General features: G+C 50.9%; 1 protein-coding gene and 1 long non-coding RNA gene across 2 annotated transcripts; both read right to left on the bottom strand.

Annotated features, from left to right (window-relative positions):
• Positions 1-6,866: 6,866 nt before the first annotated feature.
• LOC111822425 (uncharacterized) lies at positions 6,867-13,085 on the bottom strand. Its single transcript, XR_002825692.1, has 3 exons — positions 12,784-13,085; positions 12,383-12,463; positions 6,867-11,677 (listed from the first exon to the last, which is right to left on the bottom strand). It is a non-coding gene; the product is annotated as an uncharacterized LOC111822425 (long non-coding RNA).
• Positions 13,086-13,108: 23 nt separating this feature from the next.
• Positions 13,109-19,576, bottom strand: ZNF837 (zinc finger protein 837). The gene is given in 3 exon segments (XM_004391261.2): positions 13,109-14,966; positions 14,968-15,282; positions 19,404-19,576. Coding segments are annotated over 2 exon segments (1,638 nt in total). The 5' UTR covers positions 15,244-15,282; positions 19,404-19,576; the 3' UTR covers positions 13,109-13,604.
• Positions 19,577-24,177: the final 4,601 nt, after the last annotated feature.

The following is a 24,177-nucleotide window of genomic DNA, read 5'->3' as shown; positions in this document are numbered from 1 at the left end:
TTTTCTCTTCCCACACAACAGCAGGTCTACACCAACTGACAAAATGGACAGCTGTTTCCTCACATATTCAGGCTGACGGGCATCCTGATTAGCTGAACAATGTGGTAGCTGTGTCTTTAACAATGACCTGTTTGTCTCTTGCTTCTTTGAATGTCATCTTTTGCTGTGTTACAAATTACCCCAAAACATAGTGGCTTAAAATAATGCACAAATATTACCTGTTTCTGTGGGTCAGGGATTCAGGCACAACTTAGCTGTATCCTCTGCTTCAGAGTCTCTCTTAGGTGGAATTGGCTGGGCTATAGTCATCTCAAGTCTCAGCTGGGGAGAGACCCACTCCCAAGCTCACATGGTGTTGGCTGGTTTAGTTACTCATCGGTTGTTTGGCTAAGAACCTCAGTTTTTTTGCAAGCTGTTGGCTGGAGGCCACACTCAGGCCCCTGCCATATAATCCTCTCCAACATGGGAGCTTGCTTCACCAACGCTTGCAAGTCAAGAAGGCAATAAACAGAGTCAGCTAGCATGAAAAAATTCAGTCTTTTATAACCTGCGGTGCAGTGAATTGCTTTAATATGGCCCTTCTAGCCATAGTTTTGTAACTCCCACAGAATGATTGGGTGGGACTATGAAAATAAAGTGCTAGTGGCCCACCAGAAGGATTGGACAGTTTTGCTAGTACAAATAATGTGCATGGATCCCTTGTAGAGAATTGGTCAGTTTTGCCATCCCACTAGACTTAAAGTGAGCCAATCCCATAGGCTGGGGTGAGACCTTACTACTATCAAGGAGAAGAGCCAGGAGCAGAGCTCATCTTTGGACCTGGAGTCCTTGCAATGAGAACCTCCTAGACCCAGGAAAAGGAGTTGTAACACTGAAGATGGAACAAGATGGCAGCAGCATGACACTGGCAAGCTAGGCTCGCTGACCCTCAGGGTGAGAGCTCTACACTGTTGGGCAGGAGGTTTCCTGGCAGAGTGGGGTGCTTCTGGGCACTTATCAGTGGAAATAAAGAACTTTGTAATACTTGTCCAAGCTGGGCAGAGGTCAGAGAAAGTCGAGAGCGAAGGCCAAGGTCTGAGAGGCCTGTCTGCAGGCATGGCTGAGAAGAAGCTGTCTTGATCAAAGAACGGTGTCCTGAGTTGTTCCTGTTACTTCCAAGTTGAACCTGATTCTGAGTTGTAATCTGTTACTTCCGTAGTAAGCTCCATAATCCTGAATATGGTCTGTGAGTTCTATGTGGCCATTGCAACAAATTGTGAAACCCAGCAGATAAGTATAGAGTGCTGTGGGAGGGACGATTGGTGTCAGAATTCGTTAAAAAAAAAAAGGTTGAAGAGTGGAGGTATGCCTGACCTCCACCTCGTGGGAATCAGCTTTGGGCTGATGCTGATGTTGATTCTCTCCCCCTGAAGTTAGATGAGGAGGTCTGACTCACCGCCATTTTTACATAACTTAATCATGGAAGTGGAAACCCTAGTGGCTGGTTAAGAGCTACAGCTGCTAACCAAGAGGTCCGCAGTTCGAATCCACCAGGCACTCCTTGGAAACCATATGGGGTGGTTCTACTCTGTCCTATAGGGTCTCTATGAGTCAGAATTGACAGCAATAGGTTTTTTGGGTTTTAATCACAGAAGTGACATCCCATCACATTTACCATACTCTATTCATTTGAACCAAGTCACTAAGTTCAGCCTACATTCAAGGGAAGGTAATCACAAAGGTGTGACTATCAGGAGGCAAAGGTCATTAGGAGTTATGTTAGAAGGCTGCCTACCACATTCTTCTTTTGAGACCCAACCCAGAGATGACTGGATGAGTCAGGGCAGTATCAGAAAAAAATGTGAAAGAGTTGAAATGGCAAGGGGGAAAAAAAACCTAGCATTACTGGGTAAATGAATAATTTATTTTATAAGGATCAGCACAAAGCTAGTTCCTATGAGGCGTAGGTTAAAGATGTCCCAAAGGTCCAACTTTTCCAAACCGTTGTATCACTCCATCATCTCTAACATCAACTATTCTCCCCTCCCCTCAGTACTTTCCCTCCCATCTTTGGGTTCAGTAATTCCCTGCAATGTCTCACAGAACTCACGAACTGTACTTACAGTTAAGTGGTTTATTAGGGAAGTAACAGGTTACAACTCAGGATCAGGATCAAGTTGGAAGTAACAAGAACAACTCAGGGTGCAGTTCCTTGATCAGGACAGTTTCTTCTCATTCTCTGCCGCCAGCGCCTGCTGGGGGCCTTCTCAAGCGAATGTTACAACTCTAGCTCTGTCTTGCAGCTGTCTTGAGCCAGTCTCCTGGTTCCTGCACTCTCATGGCCCTATTGCTCTAGCTGCTGCTGCGCCGTCTTTTGTTTTCTTCTGTGTTACAGCTCAGCTCCACTCCTTTCTCTCCCTCTGTCTCCCTTTAAGTCTAGCGGGATGGCAAAACTAACCAATCCCCTCATTAGGGTTCCATACAACTTATCTGTATGGTCCCACACCCACAAGCGTGCTGTGCACCTTATTTACATTATTAGTAAGCCATCCAATCTCCTGAGTGGGCCATAAGCACCTCATTTGCATAACCCCACCCAGTCATTTGGTGGAAGTTACAAAGACTTCGGCTAGAAGGGCCATATTAACTAATTCACTGCACCACACTGGGTTTGCTATCTCGCTCATCCTTCTGGGTTATCTAAGACTTTCATTGTTTTTGAGCTATTTTCCAACTCTGTAGTCTTAGAAAACTGATAGTAATGCAAAAGACTTTTATCCATAAAAATGCAAATAAATGCTATCTGGTGGAGATGCAATTGATTATTGCCCTGTGGATATTGACCAGTTTTGCATCTATTAACAAATTCAGATGACTGCTGTTCTAGCCAACATCTTGGTTGCAATCTCATGAGAATTCTGGAGATAGAACCTCTCAGCCAAACTGCTCCTGAATTCTTCACCCACAGAAACTGTGTGAGATGATAACTGTTTATTGTTGTTTTAAACCACCAAGTTTTGGGCTAATTTATAAGGAGCTATGGTCAGCTAATACAGAGGGTCATTCTCCAGGACAGACCCTGAGTGCCAGAAGCGGACCTACTGTGCCTGAAGGTCTGACAGCAGTGTCCACATCTGTAGAGCCACTCCCTGGTATCCACCTGCTGGTGCTTGATGAAGGACAGGCTGTCTGCCAGCACCTATCTGTACAGTCACTGCACACATAAGGGTTGCTGGCACTGGATTGAACACCCAGTAGAAGTAGGGTTGCCAGATAAAAGACAAGTCAGCATCTTGGTGAATCCTCCAGCTCCAGTCGTGGCTTCAGATGATTGCTGTCCTGGCTGACAGCTTGACCACAACCCAATGAATGACCCTGAACTAGAACAACCCAGATCAGCTGCTCCCAAATTCCTGACCCACATAAGCTTTGAGGATATTAAGTGTTTTTTGTTACTTTAAGCCACTATGTTTTAGAAATGTCTGCAACTGGACCAAACACTCATGTAAGTGAATAAATGATCCTCATGACAGATAGGGATGCCATAGCCCAGTGGTGCCAAGATCTGTTTCCATATTCATTTGTTCAGTTGTCCAACATTTACTGAGTACCTGGTATGGGTCCAGAGCTGCCCTGAATGCTAGGGACACAGCCGTGAGCAACACAGACTTTGCCCCATGCTTGAGGATATTGCCGGTAAGGGAGAGACCACGAATAAACATATCATCATGTCAGGTGATGGTGAGTGCTAGTAACAAAAAAACAAAGCCACATACAGGCTGTAGGAGGGTTAGGGTAGTCACCAAAACCTCTCAGAGGAGGAGTCATTTGGGCAGGGATACCTGAAGGAAGTGAGCAAGCAAAGCAGGTGCCAGATGGAACAACATGTGTGAATGTGCCTGGTGTACCTGAGTGTACTATTCTAACTCCATTTTTTTAATTGTACTTTAGATGAAGGTTTACAGACAGAATAGTTTCTCATTAAACAGTTAGTACACATACTGTTTTATGACAATTGTTAACCCCACGACATGTCAACACTGTCCCTTCTCAACCTTGGGTTCCCTATTACCAGGTTTCCTGTCCCCTCCTGCCTTCTAGTCCTTGTCCCTGGACTGCTGTGCCCCATTGGTCTCATTTTGTTTTATGGGGCTATCTAATCTTTGGCTGAAAGTGTGTCCGGGGGCCATACTCCTGGGGTTTCTCCAGTCTCTGTCAGGCCAGTAAGTCTGGTCTTTTTTTGTGAGTGTTAGAATTTTGTTCTACATTTTTTCCAGCTGTGTCGGGGACCCTCTGTTGTGATCCCTGTCAGAGCAGTCAGTGGTAGTAGACAGGCACCATCTAGGTGTACTGGACTCAGTCTGGTGGAGGCCATGGTAGTTGTGGTCCATTAGTCCTTTGGACGAATCTTTCCCTTGTATCTTGTTTTCTTCATTCTCCCTTACTCCCGAAGACTAACTCCATTTTTTGATGTTTGACTGCTGACATTTTTTAAGCTTAACTCCTCCCTTTTTGCCCCACATCTGGGCAAGCTGGTAAGAAAGCACGAGTGCTCCCTTCTTTAGCACAAGAGGGAGTTTCAAACCACACAGGGACTCTCACTCTGGCCCCAGCCCCAACCACCACAAAAACCCCAAGCCAGTCTCCTTTACTTGCTCTCTCAAGCCATTTTTGGACCAGCTTGGGAGAGCTGCCCTGCCTTCCCAAGGAAGCCTCATTGTGTAAATAATAAACCTTTGTATACTCTCTTAGTATACATGTGTTGTCATCAGTCTTGACATCCGAATCAAATTCAGGGTGGTGGTCCATCCTGACTATGTAATGGCTACAAAACTGAAGAACAGCAGGGAGGATGGGGATGGGGAAAGCATGAGGGTGGGAGATGAGGTCAGGGAGGTGATGGGGCCCAGTCATGCAGGGACTTGAAGGGCACTGCGAGGACTTGATACTCTGTGTGAAAGGAAAGGAGAGGGACATGAACTGATCAGGGCTTTACAAACGCAGCCCCTGACCCCACCGCCTGCTGTGTGGGGAGTAGACTGGGGGTGCGGGGCCAGGGCACAGGTCACTGCAATGGTCCAGGTGAGTGATGATGGTAGATGGACCGGGGTGAGGGTGGAGGGACGTTCCCTGGTGTGAACTTGGCCAGGTCAGATGAAGCAGACACCTGCCACATTTGCAACGTAGGATGACGCTCATCTCCACAGCACCTTGAGGATCACAGAGCACCGGAGATGTAAAACCTAGGGCCAGGTCAGGTACACAGTAGCCATTTAACAAAGGGATGCATGGTCTCCTGCTAGCTGTCTCCAGGAATGCTCACCCCCCAGTCACCTTACACCACAGGACCCGGGCATCTTTTCCTCCGAAGGAGTCAGGAGCTACAGTACAGGAGTCCATAAAGTGAAGGGAACTTCACTGGGGCCCTCCCCCAGGCTCCAAACCCAGCTGGGAACGTTTTGCTGATTAAACCTGCACACATTCACTTCTTCAAAATACACAGGCCTCTGAGTTTTTCTTCCTTCCACTCATCATACTGCCACTTGGTGTCGGTTGGTGAGGGGGCACTATGCCAGCATGATTGAGGCTCAGAGGGTTGAGGCAGCATTGGGAAGGGTGGAGGCAGGATCCTGGAGCCCCGGGAGGCAGACTGGCAGGGCAGTGCTGCAGGGTCTTAAGCCACACCCTGGGAACTCTGCTGGAGGCCTTGAGGGCCTAGGACCTGGGTTTCCTGTGACGCTCTGGCTGAGCCTCTCTGAGTGTCTGTAATATGGGGTGAGAGTCATCCCAGCCTACCCAGTTAGAGTGAGGATCAAAGGGGACCATTCAGAGCAGAGTACTTAGCACAGCTCTGGTCTGTAGTAAGTGCTGCAAACTTGGTTTCTGGGGTGGGGAGTGTGGGAGTGTTTCTTTGGTGGTGGGCGTGGGGGATGGAGTGGTGAGGGATTGAAATTAGAATATTAATACTATCTCATTGCCATAGAGTTGATTCCAACTCAGTCTGGCTGGGGCTATTAACCTAAAGGTTGGTGGTTTGAACCCACCCAGACACTCATCGGAAGAAATGCCTGGTGAACTACTTCTGTAAAGATTACAGTCAAGAAAATCCTTTGGGGAGGCTCTACTCTGTAACACAGGGGATGGCCATGATTAATACTGTAGATATATAAAAATCTACAACATGCCACTCTAGGCATCTGGCAGCACCTCTGTGGTGGCCTCTTGGTTTCTCGCTGTTTCCTCACAGACCACAGAGGCTTCTGGGATGTGTGACTTGGCTCGGAATTCCAAAGGCCAGGATCCAAAGTAACTTGCAGCTGCCTTCACCCACCAATACAGACAGGCTCGGGTTGCCTGGGAATCCCACTCGCCTCGAAGCGGAGCCCTCTCCATGGTTAGATCCCAGGCTTACCACCATTAGCCCTGGGAAGAGTCACAAGGTGTGCCGGGCCCCTCCCTCCACGTCTGGGGAAGCCAGAGGAGGCCTCTCAGAGACCCAAGGGAGGAGCCAGGGGCCTGGCTACAAGAGAGGGTGTGAGAGGACTCTGAGGCCACCGAGGGCTACTGAAGCCACCTAAGGAGACCGTGAGAGATCCTGGGTTGAAACTGTGCTTCTATTATCTGATCATGGCCCTGTGGAGTCACTTCACCTCTCTCCCCCGTGGACCAGCAGGCACAGGAATGCCCACTGAGAAGAAAACTCTTGAGATGTGAACAGAGCGCTGGTGTTACCAGACCTCCAGGTCTTGCTTGCTGAGACACTGAAAGACAAGTCAGGTGAAAGCAAAAGAAGAAAATTTTATTTGGTTGGCCAAGCAAAGGAGCACACCGGGAGCTGAATCACCAAGGTGGCTCCCTGACTGGCAGGCACAGGGGTTTATATGGGGAGGAAACAGAGTAGGGGTGGGCTCTTCTTCAGAGTGTGTTCAGGAGCGTGGTCCATCAGGATTGGTGGACAGCTCCCGTGATGATGCCAGCGTCATTGGGTCAGCACAGTCACGCTGGGGCCGCGACGGAGGGAAAACGGCAGCTTAGCTCTCCCAGCTGCCATCTGGTGGCTGCCCATCTCACTCCCTCCTTTTCTTTTCAGGATTTGGATCCTGTATAAGGTCCAAATCCTGGGCCAGATGGGGACATGGGCCAGAGGTCATTCTTCTGTAACTACTTCATGTTGGCTAGGGGTGCTGGCATAGAACTGGACTCTGGCTGTAACCGGTTCGGGGGAGATGGGGCAATATCCCTGTTGTAACATCATCTGCAGATGGAACTTCTGGAGCCTGGAAGACACAAACTTTACTAAAATGTTAAACACACAAGGCCCGAATATAAGCAGCAGGGCCACCGTGACAAAGGGTCTGTTTTGCAGGGTTTGTTGGTCGATATAGGGAGTGGGAGCCGGTCTGATGCGATAGTGGTAGATCCACCCTCCCTTTCCGGCGAGCTTGACTGCAGTAGGGGTTGACGTCAACACCTCAAAAGGTCCTCTCCATCTTTCTGCCAGATCTGCAGCATTCCAGGTGTTGACATATGTCTAGCTATCAGGCTTCGAAATGTGGAGAGGGACTTCGGGTTGTGGAAGAATCTACCACGTCATGTACCTGTGAAGAGAGTCAAGCATCCCCGCCACAGAATACAAATATTCTTTAATAATGAGCTGGCCTTGCTCATGCATGTTTTCACCCTCCAGAATGTTTCCAGGATTCAAAGTACTTAAGCCCTCCCAAAAGTTACAGGGGAGGGGATGCCCATACATAAGCTCAAAAAGCTTACCTTAAGTTTGGCTCAAGGTGCAGCTCTAATCCTGAACAGAGCCAAGGGAAGGGCCTTAACACAAGTAAATTTGGTCTCCTGGCAAAGTTTGAACAAAAGAGTTTTAATAGTCTGGTTCATTCTATTTTTCACAGGATTGGGTTCTTCACGCACTGTGAAGACACCACTTAATCCCCAGCTGTCGGGCTACAAGTTGCGTGACCTGAGCAGTAAAATGTGTTCTGTTGTCACTCCCAATGGTTTGGCAAAGGTCAAACCTGGGGATGATGTCTTCCAGCAGTCTTTTGGCAACTTCTGTGGCCTTTTCAGTCCTGCAGGGGAATGCTTCAACCGAATTGGAAAAGGTGTCTATAAACACTAGCAGATACTTGTAATTACCTGGATCCCGGGGCATCTTAGTGAAGTCTATCTGCCAATCTTCTCCTGGAACATATCCTTGGTACTGGGTCCCCACTGGTGCGGCTGAGAAGTTCTTGGGGTTGTTTTTCTGACAGGTGACACATTGTCTATTAATGTCTCTGATAATAGCCTGCAAATTCTGGCCAACAAAGTGTCTCTTTACCCAATCATACATTGCTTCCCGCCTGTAATGGGTAGTCACATGTAGGTGCTTTAGGATGCCGGGAATCCCACGTTGTGGAATGAATAGCCTCCCATCCTTTGTGCAGAAACACTTATCCTTTTTCTGAAGCTGCCACTGATTGGCCACATAAAGGTCTTTTTCACTGTAACCAGGGTTTTCCGTGGCTTGTGGCAAGCTAGGGTGTGGGAAGAGGGCAGCAGCTACTACTGAGGTTATTGTTTTTCTACCTGCTTGGCCTCTAAGTCAGCCTTTCGGTTGCCCTGGGCCACTGCTGTCTCTCCCTGCTGATGTCTCTTGCAGTGTACCACAGCCAGAGCAGCAGGGAGTAACACCGCCTCAAGGAGCTGTAAAATCCGTTGGCCGTATTTGATTTCTTTATTGGCTGAATTCAAAAGCCCCTTCTGCTTCCACAAAGCCCCGTGTGCATGTAGAACTGAAAATACGTACTTTGAGTCCGTGTAAATGGTCACTCACTTGGACTTGGCCAGGCGCAAAGCCTGGATCATCGCAACCAGCTCAGCCCTTTGGGCCAAGGTTCTGTTGGGGAGAGTGTTCACTTCAAGGACCTCTGCGTGGCTGACAATTGTGAAGCCCACTCTCCATGGGCCACCCTCTACGAAGCTACTTCCATCTGTGAAGATCTCTAAGTCAGCGTCCACTAGAGGTTGATCTTGTAGTTATGGGCAGCTGGCATATTCCAGGTCCACCATCTGGACATAGTCACAGTGGATGGGGTCTCCCAGGGCAGAGTGGGGAGAAGGGTGGTCGGATTTAGAGCGACAGCAGATTGGGCCAACACATTGGGATTGTCAACCAGAGAGGCCTGGTATGGAGTTATTCAACTCTGGGATAGCCAATGACTCCCCCTTTGTTCCAGGATAGTGAGTGCTAAATGAGGGGCATGAATTTGAATAGTTTGGCCCAAGGTTATCTTTTCGGCTGTCTTCAGGACCTGTACAGTAGCTGTTACCACTTTAAGACACACTGGCCACCCACGGGTGATTGGTCCATAGTCTTGGAAAAGTAAGCTACCAGTTGCCTCCAGGAGCACAGATTTTGGGTGAGGACTCCCACAGCTATGCCCTGATGCTTGTGCACAAAAAGACCGAAAGGTTTATGCAAGTCTGGGAGTCCTAACACTGGGGCCTCTAGTAGGGCCTTTTTAACCCATGCGAATACTGTTCATTCTTGTTTGGTGCAAAGAAACAGGCCTGTCTCTTTTCCTTCTAGGAGGGCATCGAGCGGCTTGGCAAGTAGCCCGAAATTAGGGATACGTATCCTGTAGAAGCCTGCCATCCCCTGGAACCCTTGAAGCTGTTTCTGCTTCTCTGGGGGTGTTAGTCTACATATAGCTTCTTTCCTGTTTGGATACAGCTCCCGCTTTCCCCCACTGATGATAAACCCCAAATAAGTGACCTTCTGCTAGACCATTTGGGCATTTTCTTTTGACAACCTATACCTGGCCTCTGCCAAAAAGTTTAACACAGTCACAGTGTTCTCTGCACAGCTGAACTCGTCAGAGCTGGCAATCAATAAGTCATCCACATACTGCAACAAGGGTGCCATCTGTCAGTGTCAGCCGTTGGAGCTCTCGGGCCAGGGTGGTTCCAAACAGAGTCGGACTGTTTTTAAAGCCCTGAGGCAGAACCTGCCAGCAATATTGTTGTTTCGGTCTAGTGCATGGGTCTTCCCATTCAAAGGCAAAAATCTCTTGGCTACTGGAATCCAAGGGCACACAGAAGAAAACCAAAAACAACCAACCCTGTTGCCGTCGAGTCAATTCAGACTCATAGCAACCATACAGAAGAAAGCATCCTTTAAATCTAAGACTGAGAAAAATTTCCAAGCAGGTAATAGTGTCGAAAGCAAGGTATAAGGATTAGCCACGGTGGGGTGTACTGTTACCGTTACCTGGTTAATGGTGCACAGATCTTGGATGAATCAATAGGAGCCATCTTTCTTCTTCACAGGCAGGATGGCAGTGTTAAAGGCAGATATGCAGGGCCTTAGCAGTCCAAATTCTAAATATCTCTGTATTAAAGTCCATACCACCAACCAAGCCTCTTGTCCTATTGGGTATTGTTTTAACCTAGATGAGGTTACTCTTGACAGTAGCTCAACCTTTACTGGAACTGCACTGTGTGCCCTGCCTGGTCTTTGAGTGGCCCACACTACCGGGTTAATCTTTGCCATCATGGCTTGACAAGGAAAACAGATTGTTTCTTGTTCCTGATTTTGCGGAGCAGAACACAACAGCAAGTGTGATTTCCACCCGTTCTACTGGAACTTGAACATGCATCTGTGTGTATTTCGGCCTGCAATTTATTTAATAAATCTCAGCATAACAATGGGACAGGGCAATCAGGCATATACAGGAAAGAGTGATTCAGAGTTCTCACTTTGCCGAGGAGGGAGCAGGTAAGAAGCTGAAGAAATGGGTGGGTGTCCTCCTTACCTGCTACCCCAACTACTGGGATCTTATGTCTGGACAGAGGTCCAACTGGTATGGAGAAGACCAAGTGTGTAGCTCCAGTATCAACTAAAGATTGAGTAGGTTTTCCCTCTACATTCATTATAACCAGAGGTTCAGGCCAAGGTCCTGCCCCCAGTCCGCCCTAGTCAGAATCTTCCTCCAGAGTGAGGGCTGGCATTTGAGTTACTCATTGCCTGCTCTTTTTCTTGGGACCCTCTTTTTTCCAGTGGCCCTCTTCCTTACAATATGCACACTGGTTCCTTCACAGTGGGGGCTGGAGTCAGGCCCTGCTAGGGTGGCCCGCAGGTCTTCTCCTTTCAGGGGGCCTAGCCTGTACTGCTGCTGCTAATTGGGCAATCTGGCACTTTCTGTCTGTCTTCCCTGTTGTTATAGGCCTTGAATGCCATCTTGACCAGGTATTCGACACTCATAGTTACTGCCCCATCTATCGTATGAAGTTTTTTCCCAATGTTCAGGACATATTGTCCTATAAAAATACTATTGACCATCTGAGCATTTGCTGGGTCCTCCAGATCCTGATCAGTATATTGTCTAAAGGCTCTACAGATCCTTTCGAGGAAAGTTGAAGGATTCTCATCTTTATGCTGTTTAATCTCATACACCTTATTCCAGTTTAAGAGCTTAGGTACTCCATTTTTAAGACCCACTAAAAGACAGTCTCGATAATGGGTGAGCATACCATACTCTGCTGTGTGACTGTGAGCCCAGCAGGGGTCTCAAGGGGAAGATGTCATCAACTGTATCTCCAGTCAGCTGAGCATCATGTCGTGTCTGGGCTTCCTCTCAGGCCCTGTCTAGGACCATCTGCCTCTCCTCCAGGGAGAGGAGGGTGCTTAAGAGAGATTGACAGTCTGCCATGTGGGATCAAAAGAGTTAAAGATAGTAGTGAACAACTCATACATTTTTATCAGGTCCTCGCAATATCCTGAGGTGTAGTTCTTCCAGTTAATCAGGTCCACTATACTAAAGGCAACATGAACCTGAACCAGGCCCCTGTCTGCCACTGGGGTTTGGCAGAGGAGATACTGGTGGAGGCCAGCCCTTCCTGTTGGCTCTGTCCCAGCTCCGTGGCACCCTGGGCCATATTTGTCCGTCAACAGGGCATCCTCCCCTTGTATGTGGTGGAAACAAGGGAAGATCCCCAGGACATTTGGACAGCCCTGCTTTCCTGTTCAGTTCTCCACCCTCCAGGCTCCGGGAAAGAACAGTCGCTGAGAAGGCAGAGAGGAGCACACTCCCTGCCTCTTTCTGCCAGCCCGTTTTCCCCTCCCCTGGCTGCCCCTCCCCCGACTGGTGCAGGTCCAGGAGGAGAGCCAGGTGCACTTCTGGAGGATGCCACAGTAGCTGGGGCAGGAGCAGGAGAAGGGGGATAAGGTGGAGGAGGCCATGGCAGCCCCAGGGGGTCAAAAGGGTCATCTGCTACTAGCACTAGTGGTGGCACGGTGGGCTTTTTCTTTTCCTTTTCCTTTGTACACAGATTTTACAAGCCTTCTGAGTTTCCTCATTATTATACAATGACATGAAGGCTTCCACATAATGTTTTTCATCCTACTTACCATTTCTTGTATAAAATAAATCTAGCTGAAGGATGGTGTTTCGGTTCAGTGATCCATTCACGGACCATCTTTCTTGGTTCCCTAGAGAATACTGGGGCTAAGCATTATTACATAAGACAATTAATTTCTTCTTTTTCATAGGATCATAGCCAAATTTATCCCAATTCTTTAAAATACACCCTAAGGGTGAACACTCAGGAATGCTTTTAGTATTACCCATGTTCTTACTCCCACATACTTGCAGGAAGACAAACAAAGAACACACGTCCAGATGCACTCAGACAAAAGGACATCCCCTCAACCCAGAGGGGCACCCACCAGATGGCAGGGGTCTAGTCCTATCTACCACAGACCACCTTAGGGGCCTTCCAGGATTTGAATCCACCAGAAATAGCGCTTACCTGATTATTGCAGATTTCTTCCCTGGCTTTCCAGAGTCACCACTGGGTTTGGAGCGTGTCCCCCTCAGAGTCCGAAGAGGGGTCCAGACTGAACAAGCAGTTCCATATCTGGTTGCTGAGGTCCTCACTGGGTCGGGACCGGCACGCCCTGAACACCAAGCAGTAGGCTCCTGGCCGGTTCGCCAAAATATGTTACTGGACCTGCAGGTCTCGCTTGGCGCCACAATGAGACACAAGTCGGGTGAAAGCGAAAGAAGAAAACTGTTTGGTTGGCCAAGCAAAGGAGCACACCAGGACCTACATCGCCAAGACTGCTCCTCCGATCTGTAGGCACAAGGGTTTATTTGGGGAGGAAACAGAGTAGGGGTGGGCTCTTCTTCAGGACGTGTTCAGGAGGGTGGTCCATCAGGATTGGTGGACAGCTCCTGTGATGATGCTGACGTCATCGGGTGGGCACATTTGCACTAGGGCCACGACGGAGGGAAAATGTCAGCTTAGCTCCTCTCAGCCACCACCTGGCCGCTGCCCGTCGCACTGGGCTAAGTCAGCGCTCCATATACAATATTATCATTGCTTCATCTAGATCCCATGCTGAGCCTCCGGTGGAAAGGGGTCAAATACAGTTCTGGAGCAGGAGCCACAGGCAGGAAACCTGTGGATGCCATGTGTACAACATGAGGTTTAATAACGATTACAAACGTTTGTGGTTTGTGAGGTTTTCGGGAGGCTGGCCCCTCCTCACCCTGCAGGGCACAGCTGGACGCTCTATGCTGGCGCCGTAGCCTCCTGCCTGCACCCACCCACCCATCCTCCCAAGCGGGTCAGGGTGCAGCAGGGCCCGCGTGCCGCTTCTGGTGCTCGCTGAGGTTGGAGCGCTGGCTGAAGGCGCGGCCGCATACGCAGCACGCGTAGGGCCGCTCGCCCGTGTGCGTGCGCAGGTGACGCACCAGGCTGCAGTTGCGCACGAAGGCCTTGCCGCAGTCGCGGCAGATGTAGGGTTTCTCGCCCGAGTGCAAGCGCTCGTGCTGGCGCAGCTCAGAGCAGCCGCGAAAAGTTTTGCCGCAAGCGGGGCAGCCGTAGGGCCGCTCCCCGGTGTGCGCGCGTTGGTGCTGTACCAGGCCTGATCGGCCTTTGAAGGCCTTCTCGCACAGCGGGCACGCGTAGGGCTTGGCGCTGCTGTGCGTGCGCTGGTGGCGGCTCAGGTTCGAGCGCTGGTTGAAGGCCTTGCCGCACTCGGGGCATGCATAAGGCTTCTCGCCTGTGTGCACACGCCGGTGCTCCACAAAGTGCGAGAAGAGGCCAAAGGCCTTGGCGCACTCGGTGCACTTGTAGGGCTTCTCCTCAGTGGAGGTAGGCACCCGCTGGGTCCCTGGGCACCCCTCACCACAGTCCCCGCAGGTTGAGCACCCCAAGAGGAAGGCCCTCTGGGCCAGGACCAGGCCGCGACGCTGCCGCTCGGACGTGTGGGTCTTCTGGTGGCGGTAGAGGCCGGAGCAGCGCACGAAGGCCTTGCCGCACTCGGCGCACTCGTAGGGCCTCTCACCCGTATGGATGCGCTCGTGCTGCAGCAGGCTCGAGGTGCGAGTAAAGGCCTTGCCACACTCGTCGCACGTGTATAGCCGCTGGGCTGGGGGGTACCGGGCACCGGCGCGAGGATCTGCGGCCTGACAGCACTCGGGACCCATCAGAGGGCCCTCACCCGTGGCGCTACCCTGCTGCTGCTGCCTGGAGAGGCCGAGGTGCTTCCCGCACCCGCCACAGGGCTGGGGCTCCTCTGCCGCCTGCATCTGCTCCTGCGGGGCCAGAGGAGCCCTCCAGGCAAAGACGTCGCTGCACTCCCCTAACTCGCACGCCTGGGGCTGCTCCACGGAGGGGCTCCGCTGCGGGGGACTCGGCTGCATGGTCCAGGGGAAGGTCTGGGCACCCGGCCCTCGTTCGCCTGGCCGGTTGTCTGTGAGGACCCCACGCGGCTGACCCCCAGGACAGCTCCGAGGCAATGCCTGGCCGCCGCAGTGGTCACATGCAGGAGGCTGCTCCTCACGGAGCTCTCTGAGATGCCGCGTCGGATAGGAGTTTTGGCTGCAGGCACTTAGACCAGCCGGGCACCGAGAGGGGCTGTCCACCGTGTGCGGGCCCTCGGGGGTGACCCGGTCGGGGTCCTGAGAGGAGGCGGGGCCGCACGGGGTCCCACACAAGTCGTCCGGCTCCGGAGCTCTGACGGGTCGTGGGGCTAGGGCTCACGCTTAGACCGCAGCCCTGGGAACCCGCGCCAGGGGCACTCGTCCTGCCGCCGGCCGCCCCTCCACACAGGTTTCCCTCCTGCAAGGGGCGCTTCCCGGATTTGTCCTCCGTTAGGGCATTCGACTCCATCTCAGGCCTCTCCTAGGGGCCCATGGCGGTTCCCCAGGGATCAGCCTCAGGGACTCCTCCCTGCCCCATATCCCTGGCCCGAGTCTCCATTCTGGGGCTGGCCCCAATTCGAAGTCCTGGTTACTGGATCTGGAAGAGCAGAGAAATGTCGAGGTTGGCAATTCCCAGGAGGGAAAAAGGGAGAGTTGGGCCAAAAATGACCCCACGACTGACACTCACTAGACAGCCCCAAGCACTCCTTAGTCCAGGGAAAAGTGAGGACAGATGGCTGTAGGATGAGAACGCTGGAGCCAGCACCTTCCTGCCCGTCCTAACCCACTGCTCACACCCAGACCCCAGAGACCAGCCTCCTGATGATTCCCCTGCTCCCCAACATCACCTCCTTCTCTGCCAGCTACTGGAGCACCCTGGCCCTGGCAGTTCAGAGCAGTCATGTCTAAGGAGAGACTTGGCCATGTGTGACTGTAATGCACCAAGTGGGGAAGAGATTCAGCTGTGTGGCCGCCATGCAGGGAGGGATCAGGTGGAGAAGGCCCAACTAGCAAGTAGACTTGGTTACTTGTATGTCACTTCTTTCTCCAACAGTGAGAAACCTGTCTCCCATAAGCCTTGACATTCTCACTCGTTTGTTCAATTCCCCATAGGTAACCACCCAAAAAACCCATTGCCGTCGAGTAGATTCTGACTCATAGCGACCCTATAGGACAGATTAGAACTGTTCCATAGGGTTTCCAAGAAGCACCTGGTGGATATGAACCTTTTGGTTAGCAGCCAAACTCTTAAACCACTACACCACCAGGGTTTCCCATAAGTAACCAAGTTCCTCAAAAAGTTAAACACAGAAGTACCATATAAACAGCAATTCCACTCCTGGGTATATACTGAAGAGAAATGAAAATCTATGCTGACGCAAAAACTTGTACACCAATGTTCAACTGATGAATGGATAAACAAAATATGGTATATCCATATGAAAAAATATTATTCAGCATAAAGATGAATACTGATACTTATGGTAAGTGAAAGAAACCAATCACATATATTGTATGATTCTGTTTATATGAAATGTCAGAATAGACAAATCTGTAGAGACAGAATATAGATTAGTGGTTGCCAGGAGCTGGGGTGGGGGAGGGAGAATGGGGAGTGACAGCTAATTGCTACAGGGTTTCTTTCTGAGATGATGAAAATGTTCTGGAATTAAGAGAGTGGGGGTGGTTGCACAATTCTTTGAAGATACTAAAATCTAAAAAAAATTATTAAAAAAAAACTTAAAAACCACCCTGAATTGTACAGTTTAAAATGATTTTGTTTTGTAAATTATCTCAAGAAAAAAATCACCAAATGCACCCAACTCAGGAACTGTTCCTGTCTTCAGTGTGCCTGGGCCTCTGCCCAAGGGCAGCCTGAGAGAGCTCACCCAGCACCATCTAAGACATCATGTGGATCCTGGCCACAGTGATGGCACTGCTTGGGACACAGGTGTGTTTGTGTGTGTGTTTAAACAATACTTTTGTAATAAGAAAAACAAGGATCTTCAAAATATGTAGGTTTAAAAAGTTAACTTCTCGCCAACTGCACACCAGAACACCAAGCCAAGTTGCCCCATCAGAAGCTCTGGGGTGACAGCATTCTCCTACAGGTGTCCTTTAATCCACTCGTATCAACAGCATGTCTCCAGAAGAAAACTCTTTGTGCAAAGCTGGACACGCCCACTGGAAAGAACAGGCTCCGTGCAGAGAGGGCTGCCTGTGCGGTACTCTCAGGGCACAGAGCAGATTCCTTGTGGTGTCATAAACCTGACGGCACTGCTGTCACCTGGTTTGCAGACAGGAAGCAGCGGCTGGGTGAGGGTGAGACTCAGCAGGACCCATGAAGCCCTGTCCTCCACACCCAGGTTGCCTGCTGGCTTCCTACCACCACCATGTTGTTCAGCTTCTGCCTTTAACAGGTGTGGCTGTGCCCACTGGCAGGTGTTGGCCAGCCAGGGAGAGCCATGCAGGGCAGTCCCACCCCTCCGTATCTCATTCAGCCTCTCCTGCAGCCCTGAACCTCCACCCTCTGGGCACCGCAGGTTTTGCAGTTTCCTTGTCTGCCACTGGGAAGCCAGGCTTAACACCTGGCTACGCTAACCCTGCAGGGGGCAAACTGCAAAGCCTAAGAAAACCACCAGGACCCTCTACTAAGGGGATCAGTCCAGGGACACTGCCAACCTTGGATCCCAGGCCCCACCAGGCCAGGGAGGGGGTGTCCACCATAAACAATGATGTAGGGTCTGTTGCCCCCTTCCTCCCATGACTGTAACCCCAGGATGGATCCCAGCTCCCCACTCAGGGGAACGGCAGCCGCAGCACGAGTGCTGAGAGGGCAGGACAGGGCTGGGGCCCACATCTGTAGCACCACTGTTATATTGCAGCCCTGATCATCCCTGGTGACAGGCTGGTGCTTCCACAACCGTGCGTTCAGCCATAGAAAGAAGCCTGAACAGCCAGGGTCAGGGTCTCTGGAGGAATCAATGTCCGGCCTTGCCAGGTTGTCATGTCCTGGATGTGAGGGACAACTGGACCTGAGCCCCTGCCACACTCCTGCCCCAGGGTTTCCAGTAAATGCTGCACTGCCCTGGCAGGGTCACAGTTGCAGGCCTCATGCCCCAGTTTGCACAACAGCTGGTAGCCAAAGCAGGGGCCCAGGCTAGGTACCCAATATGATCTTCCAAACCTCCAGGGACCACAGGCTGAGGACCCTGCCAGGGTTGGAGAAGACACCTGGGGCTCCCTGGCTAATCATCTTCCAATCACAATAGCCCCACATAAGCCCAAGGACAGGTGGCCTAGAGCATATGGTCACCCATGACTGGGTAGGCTCCACTGAAGGAGGCCGCAGTGGGTTGAATGGTGACCCCCAAAAATGTATGTCCACATCCTAACCCCCAGACCCTGTAAATGTGAAAGGTCACATTTGGAAAAAGGGTCTTTGCAGATGTGATTAAGTTAAGGACCTCTAGAAGAGATCATCCTGGATTACCCTGGTAGGCCCTAAATCGAAAAGTGTCCTTGTAAGAGAAAGACAAAGGGACATTTAGGAAACAGAAAAGGCGGCTTTGTGAAGATGGAGACAAAGGTTTGAAGATGTTGGCTTTGAAGTTAGTAGTGATGTGGTAACAAGCCAAGGAAGGCAGACAACCACCAGAAGATGCAAGAAGCAAAGAATAGTTTCTCCCCTAAAGTCTCTGGAGAGAATGTGGCCCTGCTGACACCTTGATTTCAGACTTCTGGCCTCCAGAACTGAGAATAAATTTGTGCTGTTTTAAGTCACCAAGTTTGTGGTAATTAGTTACAGGAGTCACAAGAAACTAAGACACCTATCCTCTACCTGTGGCTTAGCCCAGCCTGCTGCCCCCTGTGCCTCGGTGTCCCTGTCCTCTAGGCCAGGAGACCTTCCTTAATCCGTGCCCTTTGCCCAGCGCTGCCCTCTGCCTAGCCCTGCTCCGACCGCATTCCCTGACTTCACTACCCCTCCCTGGCTTCAGTCACACCACCTGTGACGTAGTAAGTGCTCATTAAATATTTTGTTGTATAAATGAATAAATATCTTAATCTTTGAAAGGACTATCTAGAATTTTTTTTCTCCACTTCTGGTGCAGTCTAAACTCTCTCTGCAGAATTATTGCGTCTACTCCCCTAAACACGCAAAGGTGAGAGAACAAGTCAGTCTGTCTCTCCTTCCTTCCTTCCCTTCTCTCCTCACATCTCTACTTTCAAGCCTTCATTGCTCAATCAAGATCCTGAGGAAACCGCATGTAAACAATGATAATAAAATTACTTTTAAAATGAAAAACTCTCACAAGTAAATGTGCCAATGTGCCAAGTGACTTCCTACTTGTCAGAGCAGAAAAGTCTGCAGCTGATCCTAAAGCCACATCAGGTTGTTAAACCAGAAATTAAATTGTGTCAGGGGGTTACCCAGGCCTGCTTTATGCCATTTCGCACTGGAGTTTGACCATCCCCCGTGCACGTGGTTCTCAAAGCCCTCCACTCGGCCCGCGATGGCCCAAGGTGATAGCGTGGCATGGAGGGCCGACCCCGGCTCATCGTCACACAAGCCTCCTGCAGGTTCCTGGAAGTCTTTTCCTGACCCTGCATTGTGGCTGTTCCGAGTGGACACGCCCCGCTTCCTGGGTACTCGCCCGGCCTTCTAACCGTCCCCAGGAGTGCTGATGGAAAGGACTGGGACGCACGGCAGCCAGCCACCTTTAGGGACGCAGAGTGGACTGAGAGGTGGGTTAACGTGTTCACGGCTGACACCCGCAGAATTCCACGTCCCGGAGCTGGTGTCCTGGGCATCGGCAAGGGCCGCCACGACACGTCCCGGGCCTGGCGCCTCCCCTGCACGGGCCTCACTCTCCCCGTCCAGGAGGTGAGAATGCGGGAGCCGGAACTCACAGAAAACCGACGCGTCCGGAACTGAAAGCCCGTCGCACCGCAACCCGCCCGGAGTCCGAGAAGCGGACCGGAAATGTGGCAGCGTCGCACCGTAGCCCTGGGCCCGGCGCGCGGTGCGAGAGGAAGGGGACGGCATCACGCTAGGCACCCGGAGGCCCATGCCTAGCCGGCTGGAGTTGCACGTCCGTGCAGGATGCCACTTACTCGGTGGAGGCGGCCCGCACGGGTCCCCTGGTCCCCGCCCTGCACGCAGCGCGGAGCCTTTCGCCCCCTCCGGGCCGTCGCGGCACTGAGAAAACAAGACAGCCGCAAAGGCGGGCGGCTGCCCACGCGGGGACTGCTGGGAAGCGTAGTCCGGCTATGTCCGCTCCAACTATGAGGGAAAGACGTTAGGGAAGACCTCTTCACCAATCACAGGCCCCTTGGTTGTCATCGCAACTGTGACAGGCGCCACTAAATAGGCGGGGCTAGAGTTCCTGTCGTCGCCAAGGGGACGGCGTCCCCCGAACCTCCCGAATCCCGACCCTAACGAGGCGGGTGACTGGCTATAACAATAATTGATTGTCCAAGCGCCCAGTCAAATTTCTAGAATGTCTGGACCCGGAAAAGACCCGCCATTCCCAGCCTCCTTCAGGTAGAATAGAAGGCGGTGGGAAAACACTAACAGGGTTTTTAAACGTCCCTGTGGACGGGCTACCCGCCAGAACTGATGAAATCAGAACCTCTGGGGGTGGTTCAAGTTCCCTTAGTTGATTGTAATATGTGCAACCCCATTTGAGAAGCATGGCTGCCCTGGGCCCAAATGTGGTGCTGACCCTGTTTGCTCTCCTGAACAGGATGAGATGGTCGGGCCTCCTATCCATTTATGTCACCCCATTTTGTCCGGATCTGTTCTGTGGCTCCCACGCTTAAGAATATCCTGCCCTACACAGGGACATCCAATTTTGTGAAGTGGCCCATCATGTATATTGCATTCAGTGACCCAGCCTCTGACTGCCCCCACCTACCTTCTCACTGTCTGTCTCCCTCAGGGGTGCGGAACTATTCCACTCTCCTTGATCCTGTAAGGAGCCCTAGTGGCACAGTGGTTAAGAACTTGGCTGCTAACCGAAAGGTCATCGGTTGTAACCTACCCAGCTACTCTACAGGAGAAAGATGTGGCAGTCTGTTCCCATAAAGATTACAGCCTTGGAAACCCTATGAGGCAGTTCTGCTCTGCCCTATAGGGTCGCTGAGTCTGAATCAACTCGACAGCTATGGTTTTGTTGAGCCTGTGGGTGTACAACACCACACATCTTGCCTTCAGGTCTATCTCCCTTTCCAAGGACAAAGTCAGGCCTTGGTTTGTAGTTCTGCGTGCAGCTTACTGTACTCATTGAGGTTGGAGCAGTGGTTGAAGTGCTTCCCGCACACACTGGACTTGGAGAGCCACTCACCTGTGTGTGTCTGCTGCTGGCTCATGCGCTCTGAGTTGCGCAAAAGACCTTGCCGCAGTCACAACAGATGAAGCACTTCTCTCCAGAGAGTAACTGCTAGTGCTGCCACATCTTAGAGCTACCACTAAAGGCTATGCCACACTCAGAGCTGGCATGGGTGTATCAAGAATTGAGCAGGTTGGACTGTTGACTGAAGACTGCATCGACTCCCTGAACCTGTGCCGCTTCTCACTGACAGGAGCCCTCTGGTGCTCAATGTAGCCTTGCCACAACTGGGACACACATAGGGTTTCTCATGCCTGTGAGCACACTGCTACTGGAGAAGCTGCATGCTCTTTTGAAACATCTTCCTGCCCTCAGGGCACAAAAAGGGCCTCTCCCCAAAGTGAATATCTAGTGTTGCCACAGGCCACTCACTCCATGAGGCTGGAGCTCCACTTGAAGGCCTTGACACTTTCTGGCACCCATGCAGGGGCTTCTCTGGAGGAGAACTGACAGCAGGGTCTATGGAAGGTCTGCACGCCCACCCCTCTTTTGCACAGCCTGTCACCTACTGGATCCTCCAGGACTAACATTGGGTGAAGCACCAGAGAAGCGCCTCGCCACATTGGTCGAATGCAGGGGCTTCTTGAGGGAGATCCTGGTCCAGGTGGGACACTAGAAAGGCAGTAGGGGTCCCTGGGGAGTCATCTTGCCTCTGAAGCTTCCCTTCCACAACAGTCTCCTTCCTGAGATATCCCAGCTGTCTTTTGTAAGGGACCTTGGCTTTGTCTTGGGCCTCTCTTCAGAGCCTGGAGTGACTCCCCAGGGATCAGCCTTAAGGACTCCTCCTTGCCCAGTAGCCCAGGCCTGAGCCTCTATCCTGGGACCAGGCCTGACCAGAGTCCTGGTTGCTGGATCTTGAAGAACAAAGTAGAAAAGGAGAAGCCAGCAATTTCCAAGAGGAGAGCCATGAAAACAAACCCCAGCAGCTGAGGTGTCCTGGACAACTTGACCGACTTTCCAGAGACTCTTAAAAGCTGAAAAGGGATGAGAGAAACATACAAACAAATTTCAACAAGAGCTGAAGGCAGCCAGCAAAACGGATTAGATGACCAGTGGTTACAACATGGATGAGTCTCAAAAGCATTATGCTAAATGAAAGAAGTTAGACATAGAGGCCACATATTCTATGATTCCATTTATATGAAACGTCCAGAATAGGCAAATCCATAGAGACGGAAAGTAGATTATTGGTTGCCAGGAGACAGAGGGAGGGGGAAATGGGAGTGACTGTCAATAGTTACGGTGTTTCTTTTCGGGATGATGAAAATGTTCAGGAATTAGGTAGTGGTGATGGTTGCACAACTCTGAATATACTAAAAACCACTAAACTGTATGCTTCAAAAGAATTTTATGATATGTGAATTATATCAATCTTTTTAAGTGTTAAAATAGAGTGGTCAGTACAAGCCTCATGGAGAAGGTGGGATTCGAGGCAAGACCTAAGAAGGTGAGTCAGCCATAGGGCTCTCTGGGGAAGAGAGTGTCTGTCAAGGGAGCAGCAATTGCAAAGGCCCTGAGGCAGGATCAGGCCTGCTGTGCTTAAGAACCAGCCAGGAGGCCTATGTGGCTAGACTGGAACTGCGGGCGAAGAATAGGGTGAAGGATGACAGGAGTCAGACCTTCTGGGCCTTGAAGGCCACTGTTCAGATTTTGGCTTTTGAGTGTTACAGGGATTCAGGGATGGTTTTAAGCAGGGTAGGGACAAAATCTGACTTAGGTTTTTATAGATTCTCCCTGGCTGCCATGGAGAGGATGGACATTTTCCCCTTTTGGGGCTAGCCTGAATCTCTGAACTTCACAGGGATGAAAAGTATATTAAGTCCCATGGCTGTGTCCAACTCCCAGACTCACAGGATCCTCAAGTCTAACCCAGGTCAGACTCTTCCTGCCCTTCACAGCCAAGCATCCAGTCAGAACACCTCATGAGGTGGCCTTGCCCCCTCCCCCATCTCCACCCAGCCTGGGTCTGAGTGGCTGGTCACTTAGCCAGTCCTGTTGTCTGTATGCCACTCCTCCCACCCTTCCCTCCCCATCCAGCCTGAGGGATCTAAGACTCTACACTAAGGTTGTCAAACAGAGACATAGGATGCAAAACAGCCACCAAAACCAAACCCACTGCCGTCAAGTCGATTCCAACTTACAGTAACCCTATAGGACAGAGTAGAACTGCCTCATAGGTTCTCCAAGGAGCGGCTGGTGGACTCAAACTGCTGATCTTCTGGTTAGCAGCAGAGTTATTAACCACTATGCCACCAGGGCTCCTTGCAAAACAGCCACAGTAGAAAGTACTTCTGATATTCAACTCAACATGGCTGAGCGACCTAAGCGTTCTGAGGCTGTGGGCTCTCTTTATACAGTTGTGATCATACCTTTCTTGCATTTTCTCCAACGAGTAGGCATTACTTTTGGAAAAATAAAAAGGAGTATTTGCTTGTCACAACACTTTAACCACCCCTTTGTCATAACGCTTGGGCTGGGCTATCTATTGCTGAGTAAGAAACCACTCCAAGACCATTGTATTATACTCACGAGTCTGTGTGTGGGTCAGGATTCAGGCAAAGCTCCACATTATCTAGAGCCTCAGCTAGGGTGGCTCTAAAGGCTAGAGTTGGCTGGGGAGACACCCTGGGGCCTGGCATACAGCAAAATTCAGTAAATGTCAAGGGGATAAGCCATCTTACAGATTAACTGAGGCTCCAAGAGGTTTGGTGAGTTGCTCCACGTTCACAGCCAATGAGGGGTAGGTATGGGCACTCGTGTCCATGTGATTACAAAGTTTGTTGTGTGGCTGCTGTAAAATCTCAGTCCTCTCGTCTGGGTTCCACCGGTCCTGCCAAAAGTCTAGGAAGGTGGAGGCATCCCTTCCATTCTAAAGATAGACAGGGGCTCAGAGAGAGAAAGCCAACTAGATGAGGCCTTGAAGCTCACCTAGGCAAAATTCTTAGCATTCAGGTCTTCAGAAATCCCTAAACTTTGGCGCCCAGAGTCACAGCAAGGCTCCTTTAAATGCAAATCCGGGGCCACCCCCAAAGAGTCTGCCCCAGTGGGGCTCACAAACCCCCATAAGGCAGGTGCCTGTGCTATCCTCACTTTGCAGATGG

The sequence above is a fragment of the Trichechus manatus genome, unplaced genomic scaffold (genome assembly GCF_000243295.1).
Source record: "Trichechus manatus latirostris isolate Lorelei unplaced genomic scaffold, TriManLat1.0 scaffold00176, whole genome shotgun sequence".
Lineage (NCBI taxonomy): Eukaryota > Metazoa > Chordata > Mammalia > Sirenia > Trichechidae > Trichechus > Trichechus manatus.
The sequence above is the reverse complement of the archived record's forward strand: the minus strand, read 5'-3'. Positions and strand labels throughout refer to the sequence as shown.